The 22,780-nt window shown below is 34.1% G+C and overlaps 3 protein-coding genes and 1 long non-coding RNA gene across 5 annotated transcripts; 2 read left to right on the top strand and 2 right to left on the bottom strand.

Moving 5' to 3' along the window:
* The first annotated feature begins 556 nt into the window (after positions 1-556).
* LOC113506105 (MICAL-like protein 1) lies at positions 557-9,357 on the top strand. Of its 2 annotated transcripts, none has more exons than XM_026888966.1 (14): positions 557-942; positions 1,043-1,227; positions 1,380-1,444; positions 1,574-1,922; positions 2,392-3,047; positions 3,124-3,254; positions 4,153-4,233; positions 4,482-4,686; positions 5,402-5,546; positions 5,784-5,954; positions 6,228-6,342; positions 6,542-6,641; positions 7,263-7,401; positions 7,559-9,357. In XM_026888966.1, the coding sequence occupies exons 1-14, from the start codon at positions 791-793 to the stop codon at positions 7,750-7,752; spliced, it is 2,688 nt and encodes an 895-aa protein (XP_026744767.1). In that variant the 5' UTR covers positions 557-790; the 3' UTR covers positions 7,753-9,357. The 2 variants fall into 2 exon arrangements, with proteins under 2 accessions (XP_026744767.1, XP_026744763.1); XM_026888962.1 differs by having other exon boundaries at positions 5,784-5,960.
* LOC113506120 (nuclear cap-binding protein subunit 3-like) lies at positions 9,352-11,798 on the bottom strand. Its single transcript, XM_026888977.1, has 3 exons — positions 11,523-11,798; positions 11,071-11,365; positions 9,352-10,840 (listed from the first exon to the last, which is right to left on the bottom strand). The coding sequence occupies exons 1-3, from the start codon at positions 11,625-11,627 to the stop codon at positions 9,843-9,845; spliced, it is 1,398 nt and encodes a 465-aa protein (XP_026744778.1). The 5' UTR covers positions 11,628-11,798; the 3' UTR covers positions 9,352-9,842.
* Positions 11,799-11,900: 102 nt separating this feature from the next.
* LOC113506129 lies at positions 11,901-14,381 on the top strand. The gene is made up of 2 exons (XR_003401697.1): positions 11,901-13,346; positions 13,695-14,381. It is a non-coding gene; the product is annotated as an uncharacterized LOC113506129 (long non-coding RNA).
* A 3,993-nt stretch (positions 14,382-18,374) lies between these two features.
* LOC113506096 (polymerase delta-interacting protein 3-like) lies at positions 18,375-22,780 on the bottom strand. The gene is made up of 8 exons (XM_026888957.1): positions 22,430-22,780; positions 22,142-22,319; positions 20,746-20,839; positions 20,528-20,653; positions 20,240-20,432; positions 19,905-20,082; positions 19,638-19,822; positions 18,375-19,464 (listed from the first exon to the last, which is right to left on the bottom strand). Exons 1-8 carry the CDS (start codon positions 22,489-22,491, stop codon positions 19,374-19,376), a joined length of 1,107 nt encoding a protein of 368 aa, XP_026744758.1. The 5' UTR covers positions 22,492-22,780; the 3' UTR covers positions 18,375-19,373.

Raw genomic sequence — 22,780 nt, 5'->3', positions numbered from 1 at the left:
GAACGACCAATGCGTTGTTTAATTAACATTCTAAAGATCTTTTTTTCCGAATGTATTCCGCGTTGTATCCGAGTTAATATAACATTCATTAAGAATCCGAAAAAATTATCTTTCTTTCGAACCCATACTTATATCTAACTAATTTATCCTGGATACATTTCTTAAATCGCTATGCCTAAACGATCCATTTCAATCTTCCAATCTAGAGATTATTAGGTAATTAATACTTTGACTTCGCGAATGCGAAATGCCTCGTATGCGTAAATTTCCTTTCAATTAATATTTATAATTAAGTATGATGCTTGAAATAAGCAAGTGGGACGTGCGTGTTTGTAGTTATAGCTGATTGTCAAACAATCATAGATTCCGCAAGCATGATGAGAAATACCCTCAAGCACTAAACTATTAAAATGAAACATTAATCCTTGTTTAATTAAATCTCTATTTAACAAAATAAAAACAGAAAATTTAATTGAACATCAGTTCACAAATCGACTAATCGGCTAAGAATTTATCGGCATACTTTTGACGTTTGTGATATAAATTAACACGTACATCCCTAGCCAATGCCAAATTGCCAACTAACCACTAACTTGTGATGAATATTTTATTGTAAACTCCTATTTGAAATACGATTCAATGGCTTAGTATTCGGCAAAATTCAAACTGCGTTATACGTCCGATGAAAAACCAAAATGGCTCTTTGTTATTTTCAGTGAAAAGATTCCGTAATGAGTCATAGATGATGAACGTTTTGAATAACTTGAAAAGTTTTTAAAAAGTTGTAAATATGTCCGAAAGAAAAGGTACTAAAGCTCTAGAGTTATGGTGTAAGCGTTTAGTGAAGGACTGCCCTGAAGTGCATATAGATAATATGACAACATCATGGAGGAATGGTATAGCATTTTGTGCTTTGGTCCATCATTTTAGGCCAGATTTAATGTAAGTTTTGTGACTCAAGTTAAAATAAGATTTACTTAACGTAAAAATTCAACTTAATAATATTACTTGTATGTTTCTGTATCTTTTGACCACCTTCCAGTGATATGTCCAAGTTAAAGCCTGAAAATATATATGAAAATAATCAATTGGCATATAGTGTTGCTGAAAAACATTTAGGCATTCCTGCATTACTAGACCCTGAGGATATGGTGGAGAATGATGTGCCTGATCGCTTGTCAGTGTTAACTTACTTGTCTCAATTTTACCAACGCTTAGGCCACACAGGTGATTACTACTAACAATTTTATTTTTCCACTACTCTAATTGTATTTAATAAAAAAATATTATTATTGTGTTATTGTGTCCCTAAAAATGTTTACTTGTGATTTTATTATCATAATATGGGTGTGACCTATTTATTTAAGTTATAATTTCAGTTAATACCAAGGCATCAGAGAGTGAGTCGAAGGTGTCACCAAAACTGTCAACCACCGAGTCACCTGTTAGTATAATAATATTATTAGTTTTCACTTTCTAAACTTGTGTGCAATGTTTGCAGTGAAACTATTGTTTTCTAATTACTCTAATACTTTCTGTCACACACTATAACTATCTTAATACTACTTTATAGGCACCAATAAGGTTTGGCAAGACTGGTCTAGACAAATGTGCAGCATGTGGCCTGCCTGTATACCTTGCCCAGCGCCTACTTGTCTCGCACAAACTGTACCACAGGAGATGCTTCCGTTGCTCTAAATGCTCTGGACATTTAAACCCTAAGAACTTTGAAATAGTAGAAGGATCTGAATTCACCTGTGATAGTTGTAAAAATGAAAAGACTTTATCAAAATATCTGAATAATAATGACCATGATCAGATGGGAATGCTGGCATTCACTGATAGTTTACCAGAGACTAAAACGGTCTTGAATGAGGAGCCTGTTAGTCCTAAATACAAATCAAGACCTCAGTCGATCTTGGGTGAGTGCATCAATTACTTTCATTTGCAACATTTTTATGATTATCTTTATAAATTATTAGTTTTATGAAAGACATTAATGCTCAATCAAATCTTACCTTATCAGTACATGCTATTGTTACAACATAACATGGTAAATGTATTATGAAACATAATTTGTTGTTATCAATAGAATTTATGTGGAATTTTTTGATTAACAGAAAACATTGAATTTACTAAAACTTATATATTTCATTATTTTTCTGCTCCGCATCGTGTTCTTGCTATGTTGACTCCAATCTTTAACTGAATGTTTCCTTCAAGCTCCTACAATGTTTTCTTAATGCACAGCTGGAGAAAAACTATTTCAATTGTTTATTTTGAAAAAGGACTATGCTTTTGTTTTATTGTTAATGTTTTTGTGTTCATCTAATCATGTGTAAAAACCGTGCATGTGATGAGTCCTGTCTAAAAACTAAAGTTACCTTTCAGAGAAAATAAATATGTTTGAGAAAAACATAGATAAAGACAGTGTCGACTATAAAATCTCAAATATTTCATTAAAAGACAATAGTATTAGTAAACCTGAAGACTTTAGCAGTAGCAGTAGATCTCAAAACGAAGTTGACTCCAAACCTTTATCAGAAAGTATAGAACCAGAAATAAAAAACGAAAATATCTTTGAAAAACATATTCCGGACAAAGTGTATAAGAGTAATATTGACAAATTCAACTTCTTGCAAACACAATTGGCTGATGAGACAATAAACGTTGATAAGAGTTTAAAACAAGAAGTTGTAACTAATACAAGTAATAAAGAAAAAGACTGTATAAATACAATTGTACATAATATGCCTGAAGTAGAATTAGAAGGTGACAACAATACTGTTCTTGTACATAAAGTAATGAGCAATGCAACGGATGACAGCAGGATAGCAAACAGTACCTCTTCACTTAGTGAACCTGCACCATCAGAGCAAGAGGTTCAAGCTGATCCAGAAATAACAATAAGTGTACCACCTAGAAGAAAGAAGCAAAATGCCTTAGAGAAAGCTTTAGCGTCTGCTATGAAAAAAGAGAAAGAAAATGCGTTAAACCCTAAAGAGTACCCAATTCATTTAAACCCGTTTTCAGATGATGAGGAAGAGGTAAACTTGTTTAAAATATATTATAACCAATATTTAAATACTGTATATTTAAATACTGTAAGTATTATAATTTTAGGCTGAAAATCATCAATCACCGAAGAAAGCAAGCACGAATCCGTTTGGTAGCAGTGACGAGGAAGATGATGAGGTGCCCCCTATACAATTAGCTACAAAGCCTACGAATGCGGCAAGCACTGCAACACCTGTGTGAGTATTTTAATCTTACCTTCATGTAAATTGAACTTAGGCATTGCTTTTTTTGCAAAATTGTGACAATCCTAAATATAATAATACGAAATTTACGTACCATAAAAAAATCTTAAACGCTTTGATATTTTCCAACGAAAGATAATGGAACTTGTTTAGCTACAAAACGTTTCTGCCTTCCCCATCAAAGTATGCAGGCGTAATGCTAAATAGTCATAATATAAGTTACAATATCCGTATGTCGGTACATCGTCGTCATATACGGCTATTCGCGTGATACAATAAGCTAATTGGTTACAGAGTTATTCTATTTTTCTAGGTCAATTTCAAATGAGCTATTTCATCTCATTCCGTTTGAATGACTTCCACGTACCTACTTAATTGTATTAACAGCAATGTGGATTTCAAATGGCCACTCTGACTTCGTAATATATTATGACGAGTGAACTGAGTACGTAGATCAGCACAATGCAATGTAACAAAAGAACAATATGTGTATTATGTTGACTCTTTCCCGTTGGTCTCACGTTGAGATCGCAGGATTAGATATAAAAACGTAATATATCAACTCGTGGACCTAAATATGGTTGATTTAGAATTGTCGAGGTATATTAATTAAAAATAACGTTTTTACTGTTTTTAGCGTTAAGGCTGACTATAATAGAAATAAGTTAAACAACATTTTAAAAATAAAAGAAAAAAAAGACGATGTAGTAATTTTGTATCACTAATTGTGTATTTTTCGTTAATTATAATTATGTTTTTAAGTATCATAAATTTAAGATTTACTAGTTTATAAAAGAACATTATTGAAAAGTAGGTACATACTGCTAGTTCATTTAATATTTTTCTATGGAAACAAAAATGTAAGGTATATAAATGGTGGTTTACATTACAGAAAGCGACTTATTGCTGTCAATCCTTTTTGGTCTGATGGAGAAGAGCCTTCATCGGAGGAAGATGAATCGCACAGCAGGAGGTGAGTCCTCAAATGCTAAAAACTATTAAAAAATGTTAATCCCAATGTAGATTAAGAAAAAGTTGGTAATCTGTGGATAGCGTTTCAAAGGCGATAATCCCAACTTCTGCTACGAGTACAGAAGTCTCCTGGGACTATAAATGGCTATGTACAACTGTAATATCAATTCTTTTGTAATTATAAAAAGGCTTGTCACTGGGCAGGATTGCGGGCAACAGCAGTGCTTCTAAAAATGCTTTTTTTTGCAGCTCTATGTACAGGTCTTCAATGGCTACGAGCACCCCTAATCTGCCTGGCAGTATGGCTCGGCGAAAGAAAGCGAAAGCACCGCCTCCGCCACCAGCCATCGCGATTTCAGAAGCCCCGCGAATGGAACAACCCGCCACCTCCATGGACGACGTGGCGAGCATATCTTCATTCAGCTCGTATAATTCCACTATTCATTCAGATCAAGTAAGTCAGCATTTAAAACTTTACTCGTCAAGCACTTTGTATGAACTTAACTTAGTCAAGCAGCAAGCTCTGTGAATTTTACTTAGAGATTTTCTCTACCCTTTATTCCACATTTTTATACACTCACTTTTCTTATTTTTTTGGCGATCCGGTTGGATTTTTGGGGTACGCAATTTTAAGGTACTTTCCGATAAGCTAGCAAGCTAAAACTGTAATGGTAGCTTCAAACCCGATGACAATGCAATTTACAACTATAAAAACGGCTCGACCGATTTTAATAAATTTTGACATTAAAAAACGTGGGTTTTAGATTTTTTTAATCGGTTAAAACTTACCTTCTTATAACCTATTCTGAACAAATAAGATTTGTACATAATGTAGTAACATTACGAATGACTCATTGAAAGCCCCATTTCATTAGTCGACCGTAAATTTTTCGTCGTCGATGTCAAAGATCAGGCACGTCATTGAATACGGAGGTGACAAGTTAAACTCCTTTTCGCTAATTAGTCTTACTCATCTGAAACCTGCAGAAAAAACCTGCGATGGCTCGTGACATTATAACAATATTTTACTACTCCTTAGATTTACTGAACTGGCACTCAAATACAATGTTAACATATTTTACGAAAACAAAAATATCGTCAGCTTAAATGGATGTACGCAATGATGTGTTTGGCCTGCCATATGGAAATACTATATTTATATTTTATAGAAGTCGATTGGTAAATCAACACCGATTCTCAAGAAGCGACGGCCGGCGCCCACTCCCCCTGACAGCCTGTCGACGGTGTCAGGCGGTGGAGGTTCCATGGAGAAAGGCATCAACACTTCTGGTATGAAAAGCATTCACTCAGACGGTACGTACTCTCCGTTAACTTTGTTAACTACTTTTAGCGTCGACATATAGCAATTTAGATAAAAGATGTTCATTAAAAGGGTTTGTGAAGATAGTAACTGAAGATACTGATCGAACGAAATGTATTGGTTAATGATAATTCGTCGATTTGCTACTATCTAAGTTGAATTTTGATATCGGAAAACAAAAGATAGATGCTGCAAATTATACATATACCTACATATTTCTTTAATTACAGCAAGCGGAAGGAAGAAAGGGCCAGCCCCTGGCCTGCCACTTCCAGAACGACGGGAAGTAAAGTTACAAATGTCTCCTGAGGATCTTCAAGTCCAACTGGACCTGCTCGAAACTCAGCAGCTTGGTCTGGAGCGGCAGGGAGTGCTCATCGAGAAGATGATACGCGACAAGTGTGAGGGTAAACATTTTCATGCACATTATTTCTATTTGAGCACCCAAACTATCAATTTCTTTCTTATAAGTTATACATATGATAAATATATATGTTTACGAAACGTATTAGTTGTTTAAACTTTATTATAAGTCGGTAGCAGTAAAACAGCCATAGTTTAATAAAACAATAACATTATGACCCACATTGATTTGTAAACATTTCAATCTAAAATAGTGCGAATATTTCTCACACTCGTAAGCGTAGTACTATGTATAATGGAACCTATTACAGGCGATGACTCCGTCGCAGTCCCGCAAGAGGAAGTCGAAGATTTAGTAATTCAGCTGTGTGAACTGGTCAATGAGAAAAATGACTTGTTCAGAAAACAAACTGAATTGATGTACATGTAAGTCCCATTCGTCATCGCATTCTTGAGTATTTACCCATTAACTATTCCTTATACTAATAGAACAAGTTATACTCTAAAAAAATAAGAAATGTAATACAAACTGTTTATTTTAAGTTTCTCGTTCAATTGTATTCATGCTGGTAATTCTATCTACCTCTTTTGAATAACTATCTTGATAATTATGTGTATATTTCAGACGACGACAACAACGGTTGGAGCAAGAGCAAGCTGACATTGAACATGAAATTCGGATAATCCAATCACGACCAGCTGTTAACCGCATCGATTCAGACAAGGTCAATTATTATATTAATTCTCTCAACATTATAAGATACTTATCCACGTCAATGAGTTGTCGTCAACAGACGACAGGCTAAAGTAATATCTAGGGAAAAGGCTAGACAGAAGAGTAAAAAGAGTCACCATCTTTGTATTATTATTTTATTTAATAAAATCCGTGGTTCAGCTAAATCACAGTTACGATTGAAGTAACTTTTTAAAAAAGTTATTCACGTCTTGTCGCTGTAATGTTGATCAAACATGTTTTTTCATTGTTTTATGTATTTTAGTCCCAATTACTCGTAAAAAGGTGGCATTCAGTTTGTTCCCTCGTAGTAAAGCTAAAAGACCACCAATACTCGGAATGCTAGAGCAGTTAGCCTATGTACAGCAATGCGTGATTTTGTGATGTGCGCCGTACACACCATGCTTTGCTTTGGTCGACAGCTCAACTCAAAACTAAGAATACGGACGATGTTACAGCAAGTTAAAAATCTGTCGCTAAGCAGTCTATGGAGACTGTAAACGGATATTGCATTGTTTATACATGCAATCGGTTATTAAAGCAGCCAGTGTATTGTCGGCCTTAGCTGCACATAACACTGTTACATTTATATTTATGTAATTATTCTTTACAGGCTCGCGAGGAAAAGCTAGTATTACGTCTCGTTGAAATAGTTCGCATGCGTGACGAATTAGTTCAGCAGATTGATGCAGAACGACGGCGAGAACGCCAAGAGGATCTCGCGATTGCCGCTTCCATCGCTAGCAAAAGAGGTAATATAAGACAAAAATCAGAAACCTGGAACATTTTAATGAAATTATTTGTAGTAATATTTGTAAAAGATTTAAAAAATATATAATAATATTGAATATGCTTACTTAGACGATAAAAAAGGTATAATGTATTCTAATATTTTTTGACATATTTCAGCTCAAAGGAACAGTGAATCAAACAGTTCATCAATGAAATCAGTTGAAGTAATACCAACACCTAAAAAGAACAAAGTTAAAGACAAAGTTAAGAAACAATTAAAGAAAGCTAAACACTCATTAATATCTAAAAAAAAAGATGAATCAGGTGACCGCAAGGAAGAAAAAACGGAAAAACAGAAAAAGCTAAAATGATGAACAGAAAATTCTGACACATTTAAATTACTATGTCCAATTTAATTTTACCATTATTGGTATTAAATTGACTTATGGTGTTAACAGTTTAATCTGATCAATACGCTATTAGACATATTTTGTTCTAGGTAAACACATATAATAATAGTTGTTATGTCTTTGGGAACTCTCGTTAACTATGTTCATAAAAAGGTTTCACTGTTAACATACCTATTACGATAATATTGACGCTTTGGCGTACTGGAAGTACTTATAAGTAAGACTGAAACATTCCACTAAATATTTTTGTTATTTACATTATTTTAATCAACGCTGAATTTAATTATATTTATATCATTTCTATTTTACAAATGTTAAACTTTAAGAACAAAAGTTAACAATTATTAGGAAATACTGGAATGTGGAAATTACGTGCCAGAATTAGATATGTAGATAGTAACGTTAAGAATTGATCTGTTGACTACATATCTTAGTTGTGCCAGCTATAACTGGAGGTTGCATAATCCTATGATAATATTATTAGACATAGTCTTGCACTTTATAATATTAATTGCAATCAGCACCAAAATGTTAAGACAATAGAATTTTAGCTAACATATTAACACGCGTGCCTAAATTTTATTAATATTTTACATTATTTTTTGTTAAGATGTAATAATTATAAATATTTTTATATCCTAAACAGGTCAAATGATATTTTTTTATCGTTAAGTTTTGTAATGAATGACTTTATTTGACGATATTCACGTACTTAACTTACGTATATTTTATGGTAGAAACAAATCAGGATAGATAATTGTCAGTATTACTTTTTAGCAACTTACAGAATATTAGTGACGTTTTGTTTAATAACTTCAAACTGTGAACAAATGTATCAAAATTATTTCAATCAAACTGTGCTTAAATACTAATATTAATTTTATTTTTATTGCTAATTCCATACTAATTTTATTTTATTTAGTGACACAGACGCTTAAATAATTCCTAATTTTATAACACAATGCCTTCAGAAATTATTATAGAACTAATATAGTCAATTGAAATACTCGTCTTCCGAATTATTAAAATATTTTTGCTTTGTTGCATTAGCATTAATGTTAAATTATACATTTTATTAAATAAAAAAAAATGATTTTAATACAGATATTTCATTAGCTAAACATCATGATTACGAAGCTAAGCTTTAAAACAGGATGTTAAGTATTCGATTATAATAAATAAGAAATTGATTTGTGCTGTTTTACATTTTTAATTTAACAATTATATAGTATTGTCATTATTGCTCTGCCTGCGGCGTTATTATGAATATATTGAAGTCATTGATAAAAATCAAATTCAACTTATTTTGAACTAATTCATTGCACTTGAGTTGTCGGATCTAGCTTTATAAGTTCTACAATTTATTTCCATATATTTATTAAATGTCCCTTTATGTCAACCAGGGATGATAACTTTACCGCACATATTATGTGCATTACAAGTATTGTTATTTACTAACCCCCTCACATGTTATTCTAATCATTTTATGACAAACTCAAAACTATTTCTAACTTTAGTATACATCATGCACATGAAATAGCACAAAAATAAAAAAAATACCCAGTTTGAATGCATTTTATTTGATTTCCCAAAGAATTATCTTGTATGTCTCCAATGTAAATCATGTGTGTTACTTTTCTGCAGGCTTAAGTGTTTTCCATCTATCTATATGAAATATTCTACAGTATGTATAAAATATGTAAATACTTTGTTCAATATCAGTAACAAAATCAAAGTATGAGGCACTACTAACAAGTAACAACATTATTTTTAAGTACATCATCAGTTTACAGCATATTTTGAACACAATTCTATTTCATCTTAATGATAAAATAGAAAAATACACTTTGTATTGAGCTATTTACAAATTATAACAATGAAACGAGAATACATATTGGTATTGTTAATAAACATTAATGATTTAATAAAATATGTAAAGTTCATTTCATTAAGACATTACAGATCATAAAAACATTATATTTGAAAACACTGAATATAACTAACATATAATTTGCTAAAACATACATAAGGCTTATTATGCAAGAGTAAAACTATAAATCATGAGCATAATTATTGTCTATTTCAATTCTTAAGTTAGTCTGTTTAGATTTCCCTAGTTTGTCACGGAGGTCATCATTTTTCTTATGTTTTCTAGATTTCAATATTTGACGCAAATCACTCTGAGCACTTGTATTAGCCGTTTTTATTTCTAATCTAGACCAAACACTATTAGTGTTGTTCACTTTATGCACCCTGCTCATTACAATACTGTCAGAGTTCTGCGATGATTCATCACTTGAAAGGGATCTACCTTCGTGAGGAACAACTTTATCACCTAAACGTGATTGTATTCCATGCACCTTCTTGGGTATACTTTGCTTTTTAAATTTGTCTGACAGCTTTGAATATTCTCTTGGAACATAATTACGGCCAGAACTGTCAACTTCAATTGACAATGCTGAGTATTCTTCTTCATCTTTAGAATGTTGTAAAGCTAGCTTTTTCTTTTGCTTTGATTCTTCATCATCTGCATGCATTCTCATCCTTGGAGTTTTAGATTTAATCTTCCATTCTGAATCAGATGCACTATCTTCAGGATTTTCATCCTGATTGTCATTATTATCAACATGCCTTTTACCAAGCCTACTAGCCAGGCTTTTATTTTTTATCCTTATTACTTTTTCTGGCTTTGCATCATAATCATCATCTTCATCCCTGTACCTAGGCTTATTGTGGAAAACTTCTTGATGATCATAAACTCCCCAAGACTTACATAAATCACCCCAGGGATTTTTGCTTATAGAATCCATACTTTGGTCATAAAATTCATCAACATTTTTTCTTTGTGGTTTCTTTTTCATTACTTTTTTATCTCCATTTGTGGCAAATCTCATTAAAATTAAATCTTTTTTGGGATGTGGCATGCCTTCACGCCAATGGTGATTAGGTTTCTCATCAAGCATCTGCTTTAAATTTTCATCCCTGATTTCTCTGGAATGGACCAGAAGTGCCAGTGCAGCTGAAATATGATCTTGACATACTACATTACCTATAAACAAACAAAAGATTTAGGAAGCTGTTAAAATAAAAGTTATGTAGGTACATAGATTGTAACATTTTGTTTATATAAAAAACTCAATTTCCTTAGATAAGTATCGACTAAAAGTGAAAATTTCACTTTCTCTATTGTTTAACAATATAAAACCACAATAGAAATTAGCAGATCTAATCAACCATTGGTTTTACAGCAATGATTCATTTAAAAAATCTTAAACTTACATGAAATTTCATCAATCCACTCTAAAGACAATGGTTTGTAGTCTTCTAAATATTGAAATATTTCTTTAGTAGTAAGCCCATCCACACCATTCAAATTCAATGCATCAAAACGAAAATGCCGCTCATTTCCACTTTCTATCCCAAAATTTGAATAAAGGTCATCTATTTGTCTTTGAGTGATAACTCTGTTCCCAGTTAGATTTAAACCAAATCGTTTAGCTCTTTCTTCTATTTTAGAGGCATCAACCTTCTCTAATTTTTCAATTATCAGACCGGCTTTATTCGCTTTATACACCTGAAATATGTAACATAACATGCTATCCATTTATATTTGATTTTATTTGAATGATAATTCAATGAAAACTAAAACAAATTCAAGAGACAAACAAAAACACTAATATATATTTCATATATCTATTTTATTTATAATAATGAGACTATTTCACACTTACAACTGTACAGTCCTCTGTAAACGAAATCGGTTCTTTATTATCTTTAATATCATCATCAACAAGCATAGCGTTATCATCGCTCATTTCACCTTCTTCTCTGTCCATTATGTTTGGATAATGGAATACGTTAACTGGTAATTAATTACGCTTAGATCTTATACTTATTTGTCTAAGACTTAGATGCGATACTTTTTAATCTTATTGTCTTTTGTTAAATACGTAATACACGGAAAATACAATGATGAAATAAACCAAGACCAATCAAAGAATCAAACCGATACCAATGACAATATGACATTTACTTTTCGAACAGATAATATAGAGCGCATTGGGCATACAGGTAATTAATAAATCAGTCAATTAGTAGTTTTGATCCCAGTGGACTATTTTTCATTAGAATAAGTAAAAAAAATCAAGATGTCGCAGCCGGTATATTTAAAAAAAATCGCTGTTAACTACTATCCGGAAGATAAAATAAAATGACAGCTGGTGCAGGTTGTCCGAAAATGGCGTCGCCATAGACATAGAATTATCTAAGGGCGTCGCAAATATTGTTTTTTACAAAACGGGTTTTATCTGCGTAAGACTATATCTTATTATTCGAATCGAAAAACAAATAATTACCGAAAAAGTTGTTACATATGATTATAAATATATGTGTTGCTATCGGTGGACAAGTCAGGGTGATGCGCGGGAATTTGGATTGGCTATTATTTATCTTATAAATTTATTATATTTATTAGGATAACGGAACGATATTCGGTGCAGAATAAAGTCGTAAATAATTGTTGTGTAGTGGGGTGATTAAAAATGTCTGGAAAGTTCGAGATTTTGACATAAACAATGGGAATTGGTCGGCGTACGTCGATCGTCTCGAAATGTATTTTGTTGCTAACAAAATAGCGGAAGATTTGAAATTACCGACATTAATAGCTCTTAGCCGTTAGCGGTGAACCGGCTTATGAGTTATTGTCTACTTTGGCGAGCCCGAGAAAACCATCAACCCTGAAATATAAAGAAGCGGCGGAACTACTGCAAGCACGTCTACAGCGGAAACCATCAATTCTCGCGGAGAGATATAGGTTCCGACAAAGACGCCAATCAGCGGGAGAAACAATAGCTGATTACATAGCAGATTTGAAAAAGATGTCACGTTATTGTTAATTCAAGATCAATCTGATCAATTTAGAAGAAAATTTGAGGGACCAGTTTGTGTGCGGTTTACATACCTAGCGAATATATTCGTCAGAGGTTATTCGCGGAAGATAAAATAGATTATCAAAAAGCGCTAGTATGCCAACACTAGCACTATAGATAAGCCTGGAGGCAGCCGAGCGGGACGCCGCGGCCGGGGCCGTATAGGGAACGCAGGAACAAGCTACCAGCCGGGAACTAAGCGAGAGAATATACAAGTTGGAACTCAACAAATGCTCAGCCTGCGAGGTCAACGGTCATGGGGCACATAACTGTAGGTACAAGGAGTTCGAATGTAGTTATTGTGGACAACCTGGCTATTTACGAAGAGTTTGTAGGAAAAAAGATTTTGATCGTCGCATAAAATCTACGAATAAACCGCGGGAATAATGGCTTGCGAGTAAGGTCACGTAGAGTACGCGTGATCGGGTCGAGCGCCTACGAAGCGGGCGCATGGCGGAGCGGCAACATGGCGTGCGGTGGGCGCAGCAGCGCTCGCACCGCGCACAGCAACTACGTCGCCGACGCGGCGTACTGGCTGAGCGAGCCGAGAACTCTAGCTCGGAGCAAGAGGTCGAGAGTACAAACGAGGAACCGATGTATCAAATGTCACTAACCAACTATAAACCGGTGTGTATAATGCTTCTAGTAAATAATAAAACCTTATCGATGGAGATTGATACAGGCTCTGCGTTATCCTGTATAAGCAAGTCTACGTATAATGAGCATTTTAAACAATCACCTTTGAAACCATGTAAAAAGATGAATCATTTAACCAATAAGGTATTTAGAGACTGTTGTGCAATATAATTATGAAAAATATGAAGAAATTAGATCTGTATGTGATCGATAAGGGCACTACTAATTTACTAGGTAGACAATGGTTATCGGAATTGAATATTGAGATACCACAATTTACTAGATGTAACCACATAATTTTTTTTGTAAAAATAAAATGTTTAACGATATCATTTTCAGACATGACAACCTATTCGATGGCACGTTGGGCAAATATACCGGTGAAGTCAAGTTATGCGTGCGGGATGGGACCGAGCCAGTCTTTTGTCGAGCGCGCCCCGTGCCTTATGCACTGCTGGCGCGGGTCGATGCTGAGTTAGACGCGATGCTGCGCGCCGGCGTCATCGAGCGAGTTGAACGATCCGACTGGGCTACACCGCTAGTTATAGCGATGAAGGGAGACGGTGGAATACGCTTATGCGCGGATTATAAGGTGACACTTAACAAGGCTTTACTGGTTGACAATTACCCAGTCTAACTACACAGTAATTAATACACACAGAAGACTATTTAAATACAATCGCCTCATTTATGGTCTCTTCCAGTCCGGGCATTTTTCAAAAGTTCATGATGAATCTCTTTAAAAACGTGCAGGACGTAGTAATATTCTACGATGATATTTTAATAAAGAATAAGTCATTAGAATCTCATTTAGAAAGAGTTGAACAGGTTTATATTTAGATAGATGCAAATAAAATAAAACAAACGTTAATAAAGAAACCATTTCGGATAGTATATTGAGCAGAGTAGCCAGATATATAAACGATGGCTGGCCGGCAGTGGCGTGCACAGAGATTTTAGTCAGGGTAGGCAAAAAGAAACGACCAAGCGCGATTCTGATTCGCGACTCTCACAGTTGGTACAAAATGTAAAAAAGGCTACCCATCAAATTCACGACCGTAACAAATGATGCTTAACCTCGATTTCTCGGTGATCTATGAAACTGTTTACTCTCTAAATAACTATCAACGTTCATGCCTACAGCCGAAAGACAGACGGACAGAAGGCCAGCCGGATTTAAAATGTTGTGTGGTAAACTTTGTAGTTACCTACCTAGTGTACCTAGCCAACGTATTTGAATATTAAACTTTTACAGCTATCTTTTCGTCAGATCATTTATCATTGAATCGCAGGTAGTCAATAACGTATACATTTCTTTAAACTTTTTTCTATTGACAACATACCTATCGTAATATTGTAACCACGTACGTAAACACGAAAATAACCTTTTCGTTGAAGTAGGTACCAAGAGGGAATCTTACCAATAAATCGTGTCAAAGGTACTAAATAGATATATTTCTGTTTTTTTTTTTTGTAAATAAGTTTAGATAAGTGAAGTAAATCTAAGTATAGTTTAAAATAAATGGATAGGGAAACAGAACAAGCGATTTCTCTGTATCTACGAGCAACTCGTTAGATTTAAATCATTATGTTTTCTACGTATTGTTTTGAACGATTGACTCACCTTTCTTAATTTATTAGATGTCTTGCGTAGTTTTATCTATTTCAAACACTTGTTTTTATCACAGAAAAATAGTTTCAAAATCGCACTTTTTGTGTTATGAGCACACGCCGTTTGAAAGTTCACAATAAATTATTAATCAACTTTTCACTCTTTTATCGACTTATATCAAATAACTTAAAAACCAACGACCCAGAAAACGAATTATGACAAAGGAAAACAAAAATGCATCGAAAAATATTGCGGCTTACTTTACGATAATAACTGTCAAAACATAACCACAGATAACCGCTCATGTCATCCGCTGTCTTTGTCGTGCAAAGGCAGTGTCTATTTTATCACACACACTAACGAAACGCAGACTATTTTGACATTGTGTGACAAATGTGTATAGGAAAACAGACATAGACACATTGTCATGACTACGAGTCTGTCACACGCACACATGCTTAAAGTACCTACGTCACTGAGACATCGAGTTGAAGTGTCTTTCCAACGGGAAAACGGTGCCAGCGGCGGCGCACTTCGGCAAAAAAGTGTACTAATTTTGAAATATTGATAATCCTCCCTTGATAGATTATGTTACAACGTGTAATAGATAGATGGCGCTGATACGTGTTTTACGAATATTGTTTATTTTATGGATAGTAATTATGTACCTATAATATCTGAATTTCTCAGGGTAGGCAGTGTCTTTTTGTCTCTATGGACTGCACGCCACTGCTGGCCGGTCGAGGTAGAAATGAAAGAATTAAAACCATATTTTACCGTAGAAAGGAATTATATATCGAGCTAGGGTGTGTAATGTGGGGGCATAGGCTAGTAATTCCTAGTACGTGTAGAAATAAAGTGATCGCTGAGCTCCATGAGAGTCACATGGGCATAGTTAAAACTAAATCGTTAGCGCGAAGTTACGTGTGGTGGCCGGGAATAGGCGAGGCACTAGAGGCAGCGTGTTGCAGCTGCACCGTGTGCGCTGAAGTGGCGGACGCACCACCTGCGCATGCGCCCCGCGCCTGGCCGTGGCCAGATCGACCGTGGACCGGGATACACGTAGACTTCTTAGGCCCGGTAGCCGGTCTTACTTATCTAGTGGTAGTCGATGCACATTCAAAGTGGATTGAAGCTATTAGAATGCTGAGCACCACATCGCAAGCGGTAAAAGAATGACGAGAGAATTAAAGCTCGCCAAGAGAGTGTAGAAGCTACAAGTGGCGTCACAAGAAAGTTTAATCCGGGGGACCCTGTATGGTTCAGAGAGTACCGTAGCTCGAATAAGTGGTCTGCAGGGACTGTTATAGAGAAAACAGGTAGTACAGATTATAATATTAAATCTATCCACGGCACTGAGGTGCATAGACACTTTGACCAACTAAAACCAAGAGTGATAAATATGACAGCTAGGCTATTAGATTCAAACTTTAGGAACTTTCAACCAGTTCAGAGCTCTCGCTCTTCTCTGGTGTTCCCTTCAGACAATAGTCAAGCGCCGAACACAGAACCGGACCGGACAAACGGAATCAGCTTGACGAAAGCATTGGCCGAGGAAACATCCCGCACGCAAACAGATGACAGTGATTTGGTTACAAGTGAACCCTTGTCAACGTCAAGTGTACCTTTAAATATGCCCAAGGTGCAGGAGACGGGTAGTCCTAGGGTTCCTATTAATATTAGGGATATACGAACTAGTAATCGTACAATTGAAGTAAGAAAATATATTATAAGATTGTTATGATTATTATTGATACATTGTTTAAATATAATTTAGTAAGTAAGTTTATCTGTAATAATTAAGGGTGGAGGTGTTACAAATAATTATAAATATATGTGTTATCTGTGGACAAGTCATGGTGATGAGCGGAAATTTGGATTGGCGGTAATTGAAAAATTTGAAAATATAAACTTGAACTATTCAAACGTCTATTATTTATCAAAAGTATGTATATGCTACTAGTTGGAAGTTTTTAAACCCATGCTGAGTTAGATTACAAGAAATATACAAATATTGAGAACAAGGGTCTATGCTATCTAATTAACTCAGACAAAGGCAAGTGTATCCTATTGTGTATTTCTATAATGAAACGTGTAAAACAAACTGTTGTGCCGCGAAAACAAACGGCAGATAGCGGAGGAGGCATCCCCGACACCGATGACACACATTTGAGGAACATACGCTTAGGTTACAAAGAGTTAGGCTGCAGAAAAGTAAAACATAAAACTTGGTTAAATGAAGTTAAGTGAATCATAGGTCTTAACACAGATAAATAAACTTGGGTTAAATGAAGTTTAAGTTAATACTTAATGATGTCCGACTCATTCACGAGAGTGACATAGGTCAAATGGGCTTAAGGTAGAACGATATTAATATTAACCTAAACTAACCTTAAATTAAGCCCATTTGAGTTATAAAAGTACAAAAAAACAATATGTAGTGAGTTGGCAAAAACCAAAAAGAATTGTACTTTTAGGATTATAAAAACAAATCAAATTTCAAAATTTGTGTACATTCTTCCTGCTCTTCTATTGGTCACAAAATCTTCTACATCTTCCTCGCAACCATCAAAATTTCTTATTAATTCCTCTGGACTCGACATTTTGCGATCCAAATACGACCACAATACCCAATGAAATAAATTAGGTACCCACTACATAAAAATAGAAAAGTGTTGAAATAATATTGTGTTGAAAAAAAAATCGTGGACAGCTTTCGCATGCCAGACTTTAAATACCTACCTATCCATCAAAGCCACAGTTATCCAGACCTCTCGCTACTCCATGTTACGTTTCGTTAAGCTAATTTCAGACTACGCTATAATAGCATAATATAGCTCAAAGCATAACAATATCGCGCTCCATACGTTCTTATGGACACGTTCACATTGTACTGTACTACATATTATTGGCTTGCTATCCCTACTAATATTATAAATGCGAAAGTAACTCTGTCTGTCTGTCTGTTACGCTTTCACGTCTAAATCACTGAACGGATTTTAATAAAATTTGATACAGAGATAGAGAGTTGACCTTGAGAAAGAACATAGGATAGTTTTTATCTCGGATTTTTAAAGAGTTCTTTTGGAAACGCGATATAACCGACCTCTACGCGGGCGAAGCCGCGGGCGAAAAGCTAGTACGCTATAAATTGGTGCGATGCGCATAGTTTAAGCTATGCTGTTGCGCACCGCCCTCTTCCTCCTCCCTCACCCCCGGCCGTCCCGCAAGCGAAACGAGCGACATAATACTGGAATATCGCGTATGTGAACGTCATGTTATTATAGTATAGCATTAGGTCCTGTCATGTCATGGCCTGCATGTAACAGTCTCAAATCAGCTTAATCCAATAATTAAATTATAGGAGGCTGGTAGAGATTTCTTTGCGTGCAAAATATACACACCAGACAAGTTTATATTTTTTTATTATCAAATTACTCAAATAATGAAATACAGGGTTTGAAGACAGTGATCAGAGATTTCATCAATTGGGTATTGGGGTTTGATTATTTTCATTACTCCTGTTTATTGAGTAAAGTTGACCACACAGATTTTTATTTATCAAACTTAGCTAAATTTGGTTTGTAAGTACAAAAAAGATTTATAAAATGTTTTTATGGCAATACCCAATTGATTTAGTTAACTAATTTAATAGATGCAGCCATTAATATACAGTAACTCACATTGATATTACTTATTTTACTCATGGTAAACTTAAGTTTTAGAGTAAAGTCTAATCTTAGACAGATTTATAAATAGACTTAAACGTATTATTTGGATTATGGATCTATGTTTCTGCATAATACTTATTTCTACTAATATTGTAAGGGATGTGAAGAACAAGGAAAACTTGTTACACTTCAGCGAAAAGTTCAGATTCAACTACCATTTTCGTAGTACGTTTAAGTCTACAATAAACCTACCTATGTATATTTCAATAATTAATGTATCTAATCAAATATGTAATTAATCAAATTCTATGTTAAAACGTGTATTTTATCTATGAACAACACGAAGACAGTCAAATTATTTTAATGCCTATCTTAAAATATGTATATGCATAGTCTTTCAATGCTCATATTTCTAGTTAGATTATAGATCATGACAGAAAGATTGATTTTTCAATATTATACCTGGCTTGTTATCCTTATTTTTTCCTGTTTCTATTTTACCAGGAACATTCGAATGTAAATTGATAATAATAAGTAATCACTAGAACTCACAAAGGACTACAGATATTCATAGGTGATTCAAAACAATAACTGCCAGTTGAAATCATACATACATTTAGTAGCAAAATCATGGTTACATCCATAATGTGGATGTCATCTCAGTGAACACTTTGATATTGACTCGTATTCGTAATTTGTGGTTACAATTTAAGTATGAAGACTTAACACAACACTTTACAAATTGCTAAACAATACTTTATGAAAAGTAGAAATATCAGGTTCTACATTTGAGTTGGTACTGTACAAGGCAGGCTTATTACTGCTTCTGTAACAACAATAATTTGAAATAAAAAATGCAATCATGAAGATTACGAATTTCAGTAGGCAATTTAATTTACATGTACAAAAAAACACCTGGACTTGGAACTAGCAGTGGTTGGATAAATTGCTTAATAGAAAACATGAATTAGAAAATGATCAAACATTGTTGAGATTTACCTGGCAGTTGATGCTGGTGATCTTGGAGTAACAAGGAGACAATTCATAGGCTGGCAGTCCAATTGCCGATTATGATACAAATCAACAGCTTTCTGTGCATCTTCTTGTGTTTTATAAATGACTTCTGCAGTGCCGGGGCGAACTAATCGCGACTCTAGCATACCCCCAACATCACCAAATAATTCCTAAAAGTGTCATATTATATTAGTTCTTTTTAATTTTTGGGGAATTGTAATTTAAAAATATTTTACCTGTTATGTTACGAACCTCTATATCTCCAGCAGTAACTGTGTTACGTAAGTTGCTCACAATTATTCTGTATTCTAAAACAGGTTTATCTGGTTTTTGTGGTTTTGGAGAGTCACTTTTTAGGGCTGCCATAGGACGTTTCTTGAGAATTGAGGGAGGTCTTGGTGGACTTGATTCTTTTTCTATTACAGCAGACCTAATTTATCAAAAAATAAATGATGAAACCAAGTACAAAACACAAAGAGGCAATAACAAATGATTGACTAATTTTATAATATTCATAGTACTAATTTGCTTCAAGCTAATCTTTTTTCATTTAAATACTATTAGCTAAATATATTCTGTTTCTTTACCTCTGAACACTAGATATTCTCTGATCACGCAGATCATTGTTGTGAGCTGTAATCTTGAGCTGCAAACTTGCTTTCCTATTTAGTGCTGATACCTTGGGTGGCACATATTCATCTTCCATTGGGTCATCAATGATTTCCAAATCATTTTCCACAGTTCTAAGTATGGGTTTAGGTTTCATTTTGTGTTCATAATCTGTAAATTTGAAATTAATTAAAGAACAAAGAAGGTTAGGTTATTAATCTTTACACACAGTCTTTAATCTTAATAACATACTTCATGAAACTTACCGAATAATTTTGTCTTGTCAATTGACCTACCCTCAAAAAATCTTCCAGTGTTCACTTGACGCCTACCACTGTTTTTAGATACATGTAATGGCTGGGAAACTACCTGCCTTGACACATCTGTAAAAACTAAAGAGATAGTAACAAATTAATAAAGTACAGTCATGGTTCCCCTTAGTTAATGACAACACATGAGAATACATATTTAAACAAGCCTGTACCTCGCTCCTTGTGTGGTGGTGGTGGCATCCTATTAAACTTTCCTCGGTTTTGAAATTTATTTGGGATAGAGTTCACAGCTCCCTGAATCCTTGCCTGTCACAAAAGAGAAAATCATTTTGTTCAATCTACTACTGCACCATCACCATTGTATTTTTAAGTTTCATAGACACAATTCAAATAACAAAAAATATACCATTTAAAATTTGTAGTACACTTTAGTACAGTAAAGTGTTATTGCAGTTGCACAGAGTATGTTAAGTTATGAATCATGAAAAATTTGATTTAAATTTCAAAGAAGTGAATATGCTATAACAAGAATAAAAGCAGAACTGCTTCACAGGTTTAAAATAACCATTTCCAAAGCTATTAAAAGAAAGCAGTAGCATCTGTTTAAATATAAACTTAAACAATTCTTGGTAGAAAAGGGCTATAACCAAGGGCGGATCCAGCTTTTGCACCAGGGGGGGGTCACATAGTCGTGGTCAAGTCGAAAACTTACAATTTAATTTTGATAACAATAGATACAAGTAAAAAGTAGGCATTTTATTAATGTACGGAAGTACTGTACTTAAAAATATTCATTCGTTATTGTACACTTGGAAATCGTAACACGCTAGTAGTCGAGAAGCGCGCGCAAGTGTGACGCGGTAAAAATCAAATTCGTTCGTTCTCGAAATAATATTATATCAAATTAATTAAAAAAATCATTATGTTCAATTAGTGGTCTACCTAAGTCCTGGAACCAGCTCAGGGGGGGGTCATGACCCCCATGACCCCCCCCCTGGATCCGCCGTTGGCTATAACAATGTAAATTTAAATTTAATAAATGACATAGAATCTAATGATAGATAAAATATTAAAGTACTTTTTCCATATGTACTTATTTTTTACTTATTGAGATGATGCATTTTATTAAATGAATATAAATATGCATGTTCAGAAGAGACAAATATCTGTAAAATGGCATGCATTCCCAATGATTATGCAGATACCAATTTATGCATCATTTATTACCTGAATAAGCCATTTTTGCAGTAAATTAATTAGAATTTAAATGATGAAGGCAATGGCAATTAAAGAGCAATTAAATTTAAGAGAGCAAAATGGATAGATAGTATGATAGGCAGTTTTGTTATCCATATAAATGTTTTATTGATTGTTGTGTATTACAAGTCTCAATCCCAAATAAAGAGGACTCATTTATCTTTGTAGTGAAGATTGAAAAGCTAAAGCAGTACAACATGTACAATATAATAATATTTCTATTTAGTACATTTAATATACAGCGAAATGCTCAGATCAGTTGAAACAAATATAGTGATCCAGTTATGTTTTCATAACCTGCAACTCCTGTATAATCACCGGAAGTCATTAAATTTATAAGTAGGTACTCACTCTTTCCAGCCGAAGCTTTTCTAGTTTGAAACGTGCATCTTTTTGTTTTGCAAGTTGCGCCAGCTTTTCTCTAGCATCAGTTATTTGGGTTCTTTTCTTTGATATTATTTTATTTCTGGCATCGGCCATTGGAGCCTTCTGAGGAGGTGGTTGCGCTTTTGCTTTACTTCTCTTGACTCTGAAACATATAGAATTTAAGGTATAAGTTGAAGATATTCAAATAAATGTGGGTCAAATTGAGACTTACAAAGTTTTTCAATTAGATAGCAAATTTACACTTTTTTTTACCTTGAATTTTCTCTCTTCTTTTTAATAATATCTTCTAAACTCATATCAACATAGGAAGTCATCCTAAAGCGAAAAATAGCCGTAGCAACAATATTTTACAAATAACAACAGATTATTGCAGCTATACGGGTCCTTAATTTATTAAATCGACTTTATCTTCTTAAAATGTTTTGGGTTACTTTTTATTTTTTTGTTAATATAAGTGCATGCGAAGGTTTCACAATAAATCAATTATATATTACAACTTCAACACTATCCATCCGGCGAAAAGTAACTAATATAACAATTACAGCAGCCATTGATAGGTATAAAAGATTCTCAAATTGACTGACAGTAAATTTTACAGACTAT

Source organism: Trichoplusia ni, chromosome 2 (assembly GCF_003590095.1).
Source record: "Trichoplusia ni isolate ovarian cell line Hi5 chromosome 2, tn1, whole genome shotgun sequence".
Lineage (NCBI taxonomy): Eukaryota > Metazoa > Arthropoda > Insecta > Lepidoptera > Noctuidae > Trichoplusia > Trichoplusia ni.
The sequence above is the reverse complement of the archived record's forward strand: the minus strand, read 5'-3'. Positions and strand labels throughout refer to the sequence as shown.

Bases quoted from the DNA above. Each gene is read 5' to 3' on its own strand.
- LOC113506105 (XM_026888962.1), top strand. From the start codon at position 791: ATGTCCGAAAGAAAAGGTACTAAAGCTCTAGAGTTATGGTGTAAGCGT. The intron at 3,048-3,123 runs GTAAACTTGTTT...TTATAATTTTAG, and splicing joins TTTCAGATGATGAGGAAGAG to GCTGAAAATCATCAATCACC. The intron at 6,642-7,262 runs GTCAATTATTAT...TATTCTTTACAG, and splicing joins ACCGCATCGATTCAGACAAG to GCTCGCGAGGAAAAGCTAGT.
- LOC113506120 (XM_026888977.1), bottom strand. From the start codon at position 11,627: ATGGACAGAGAAGAAGGTGAAATGAGCGATGATAACGCTATGCTTGTT. The intron at 11,366-11,522 runs GTAAGTGTGAAA...TACATATTTCAG, and splicing joins TTACAGAGGACTGTACAGTT to GTGTATAAAGCGAATAAAGC. The intron at 10,841-11,070 runs GTAAGTTTAAGA...GTTTGTTTATAG, and splicing joins GTGGATTGATGAAATTTCAT to GTAATGTAGTATGTCAAGAT.
- LOC113506096 (XM_026888957.1), bottom strand. From the start codon at position 22,491: ATGACTTCCTATGTTGATATGAGTTTAGAAGATATTATTAAAAAGAAG. The intron at 22,320-22,429 runs GTAAAAAAAAGT...TATATGTTTCAG, and splicing joins AAGAAGAGAGAAAATTCAAG to AGTCAAGAGAAGTAAAGCAA. The intron at 20,433-20,527 runs GTAAGTTTCATG...TCAAATTTACAG, and splicing joins TGACAAGACAAAATTATTCG to ATTATGAACACAAAATGAAA.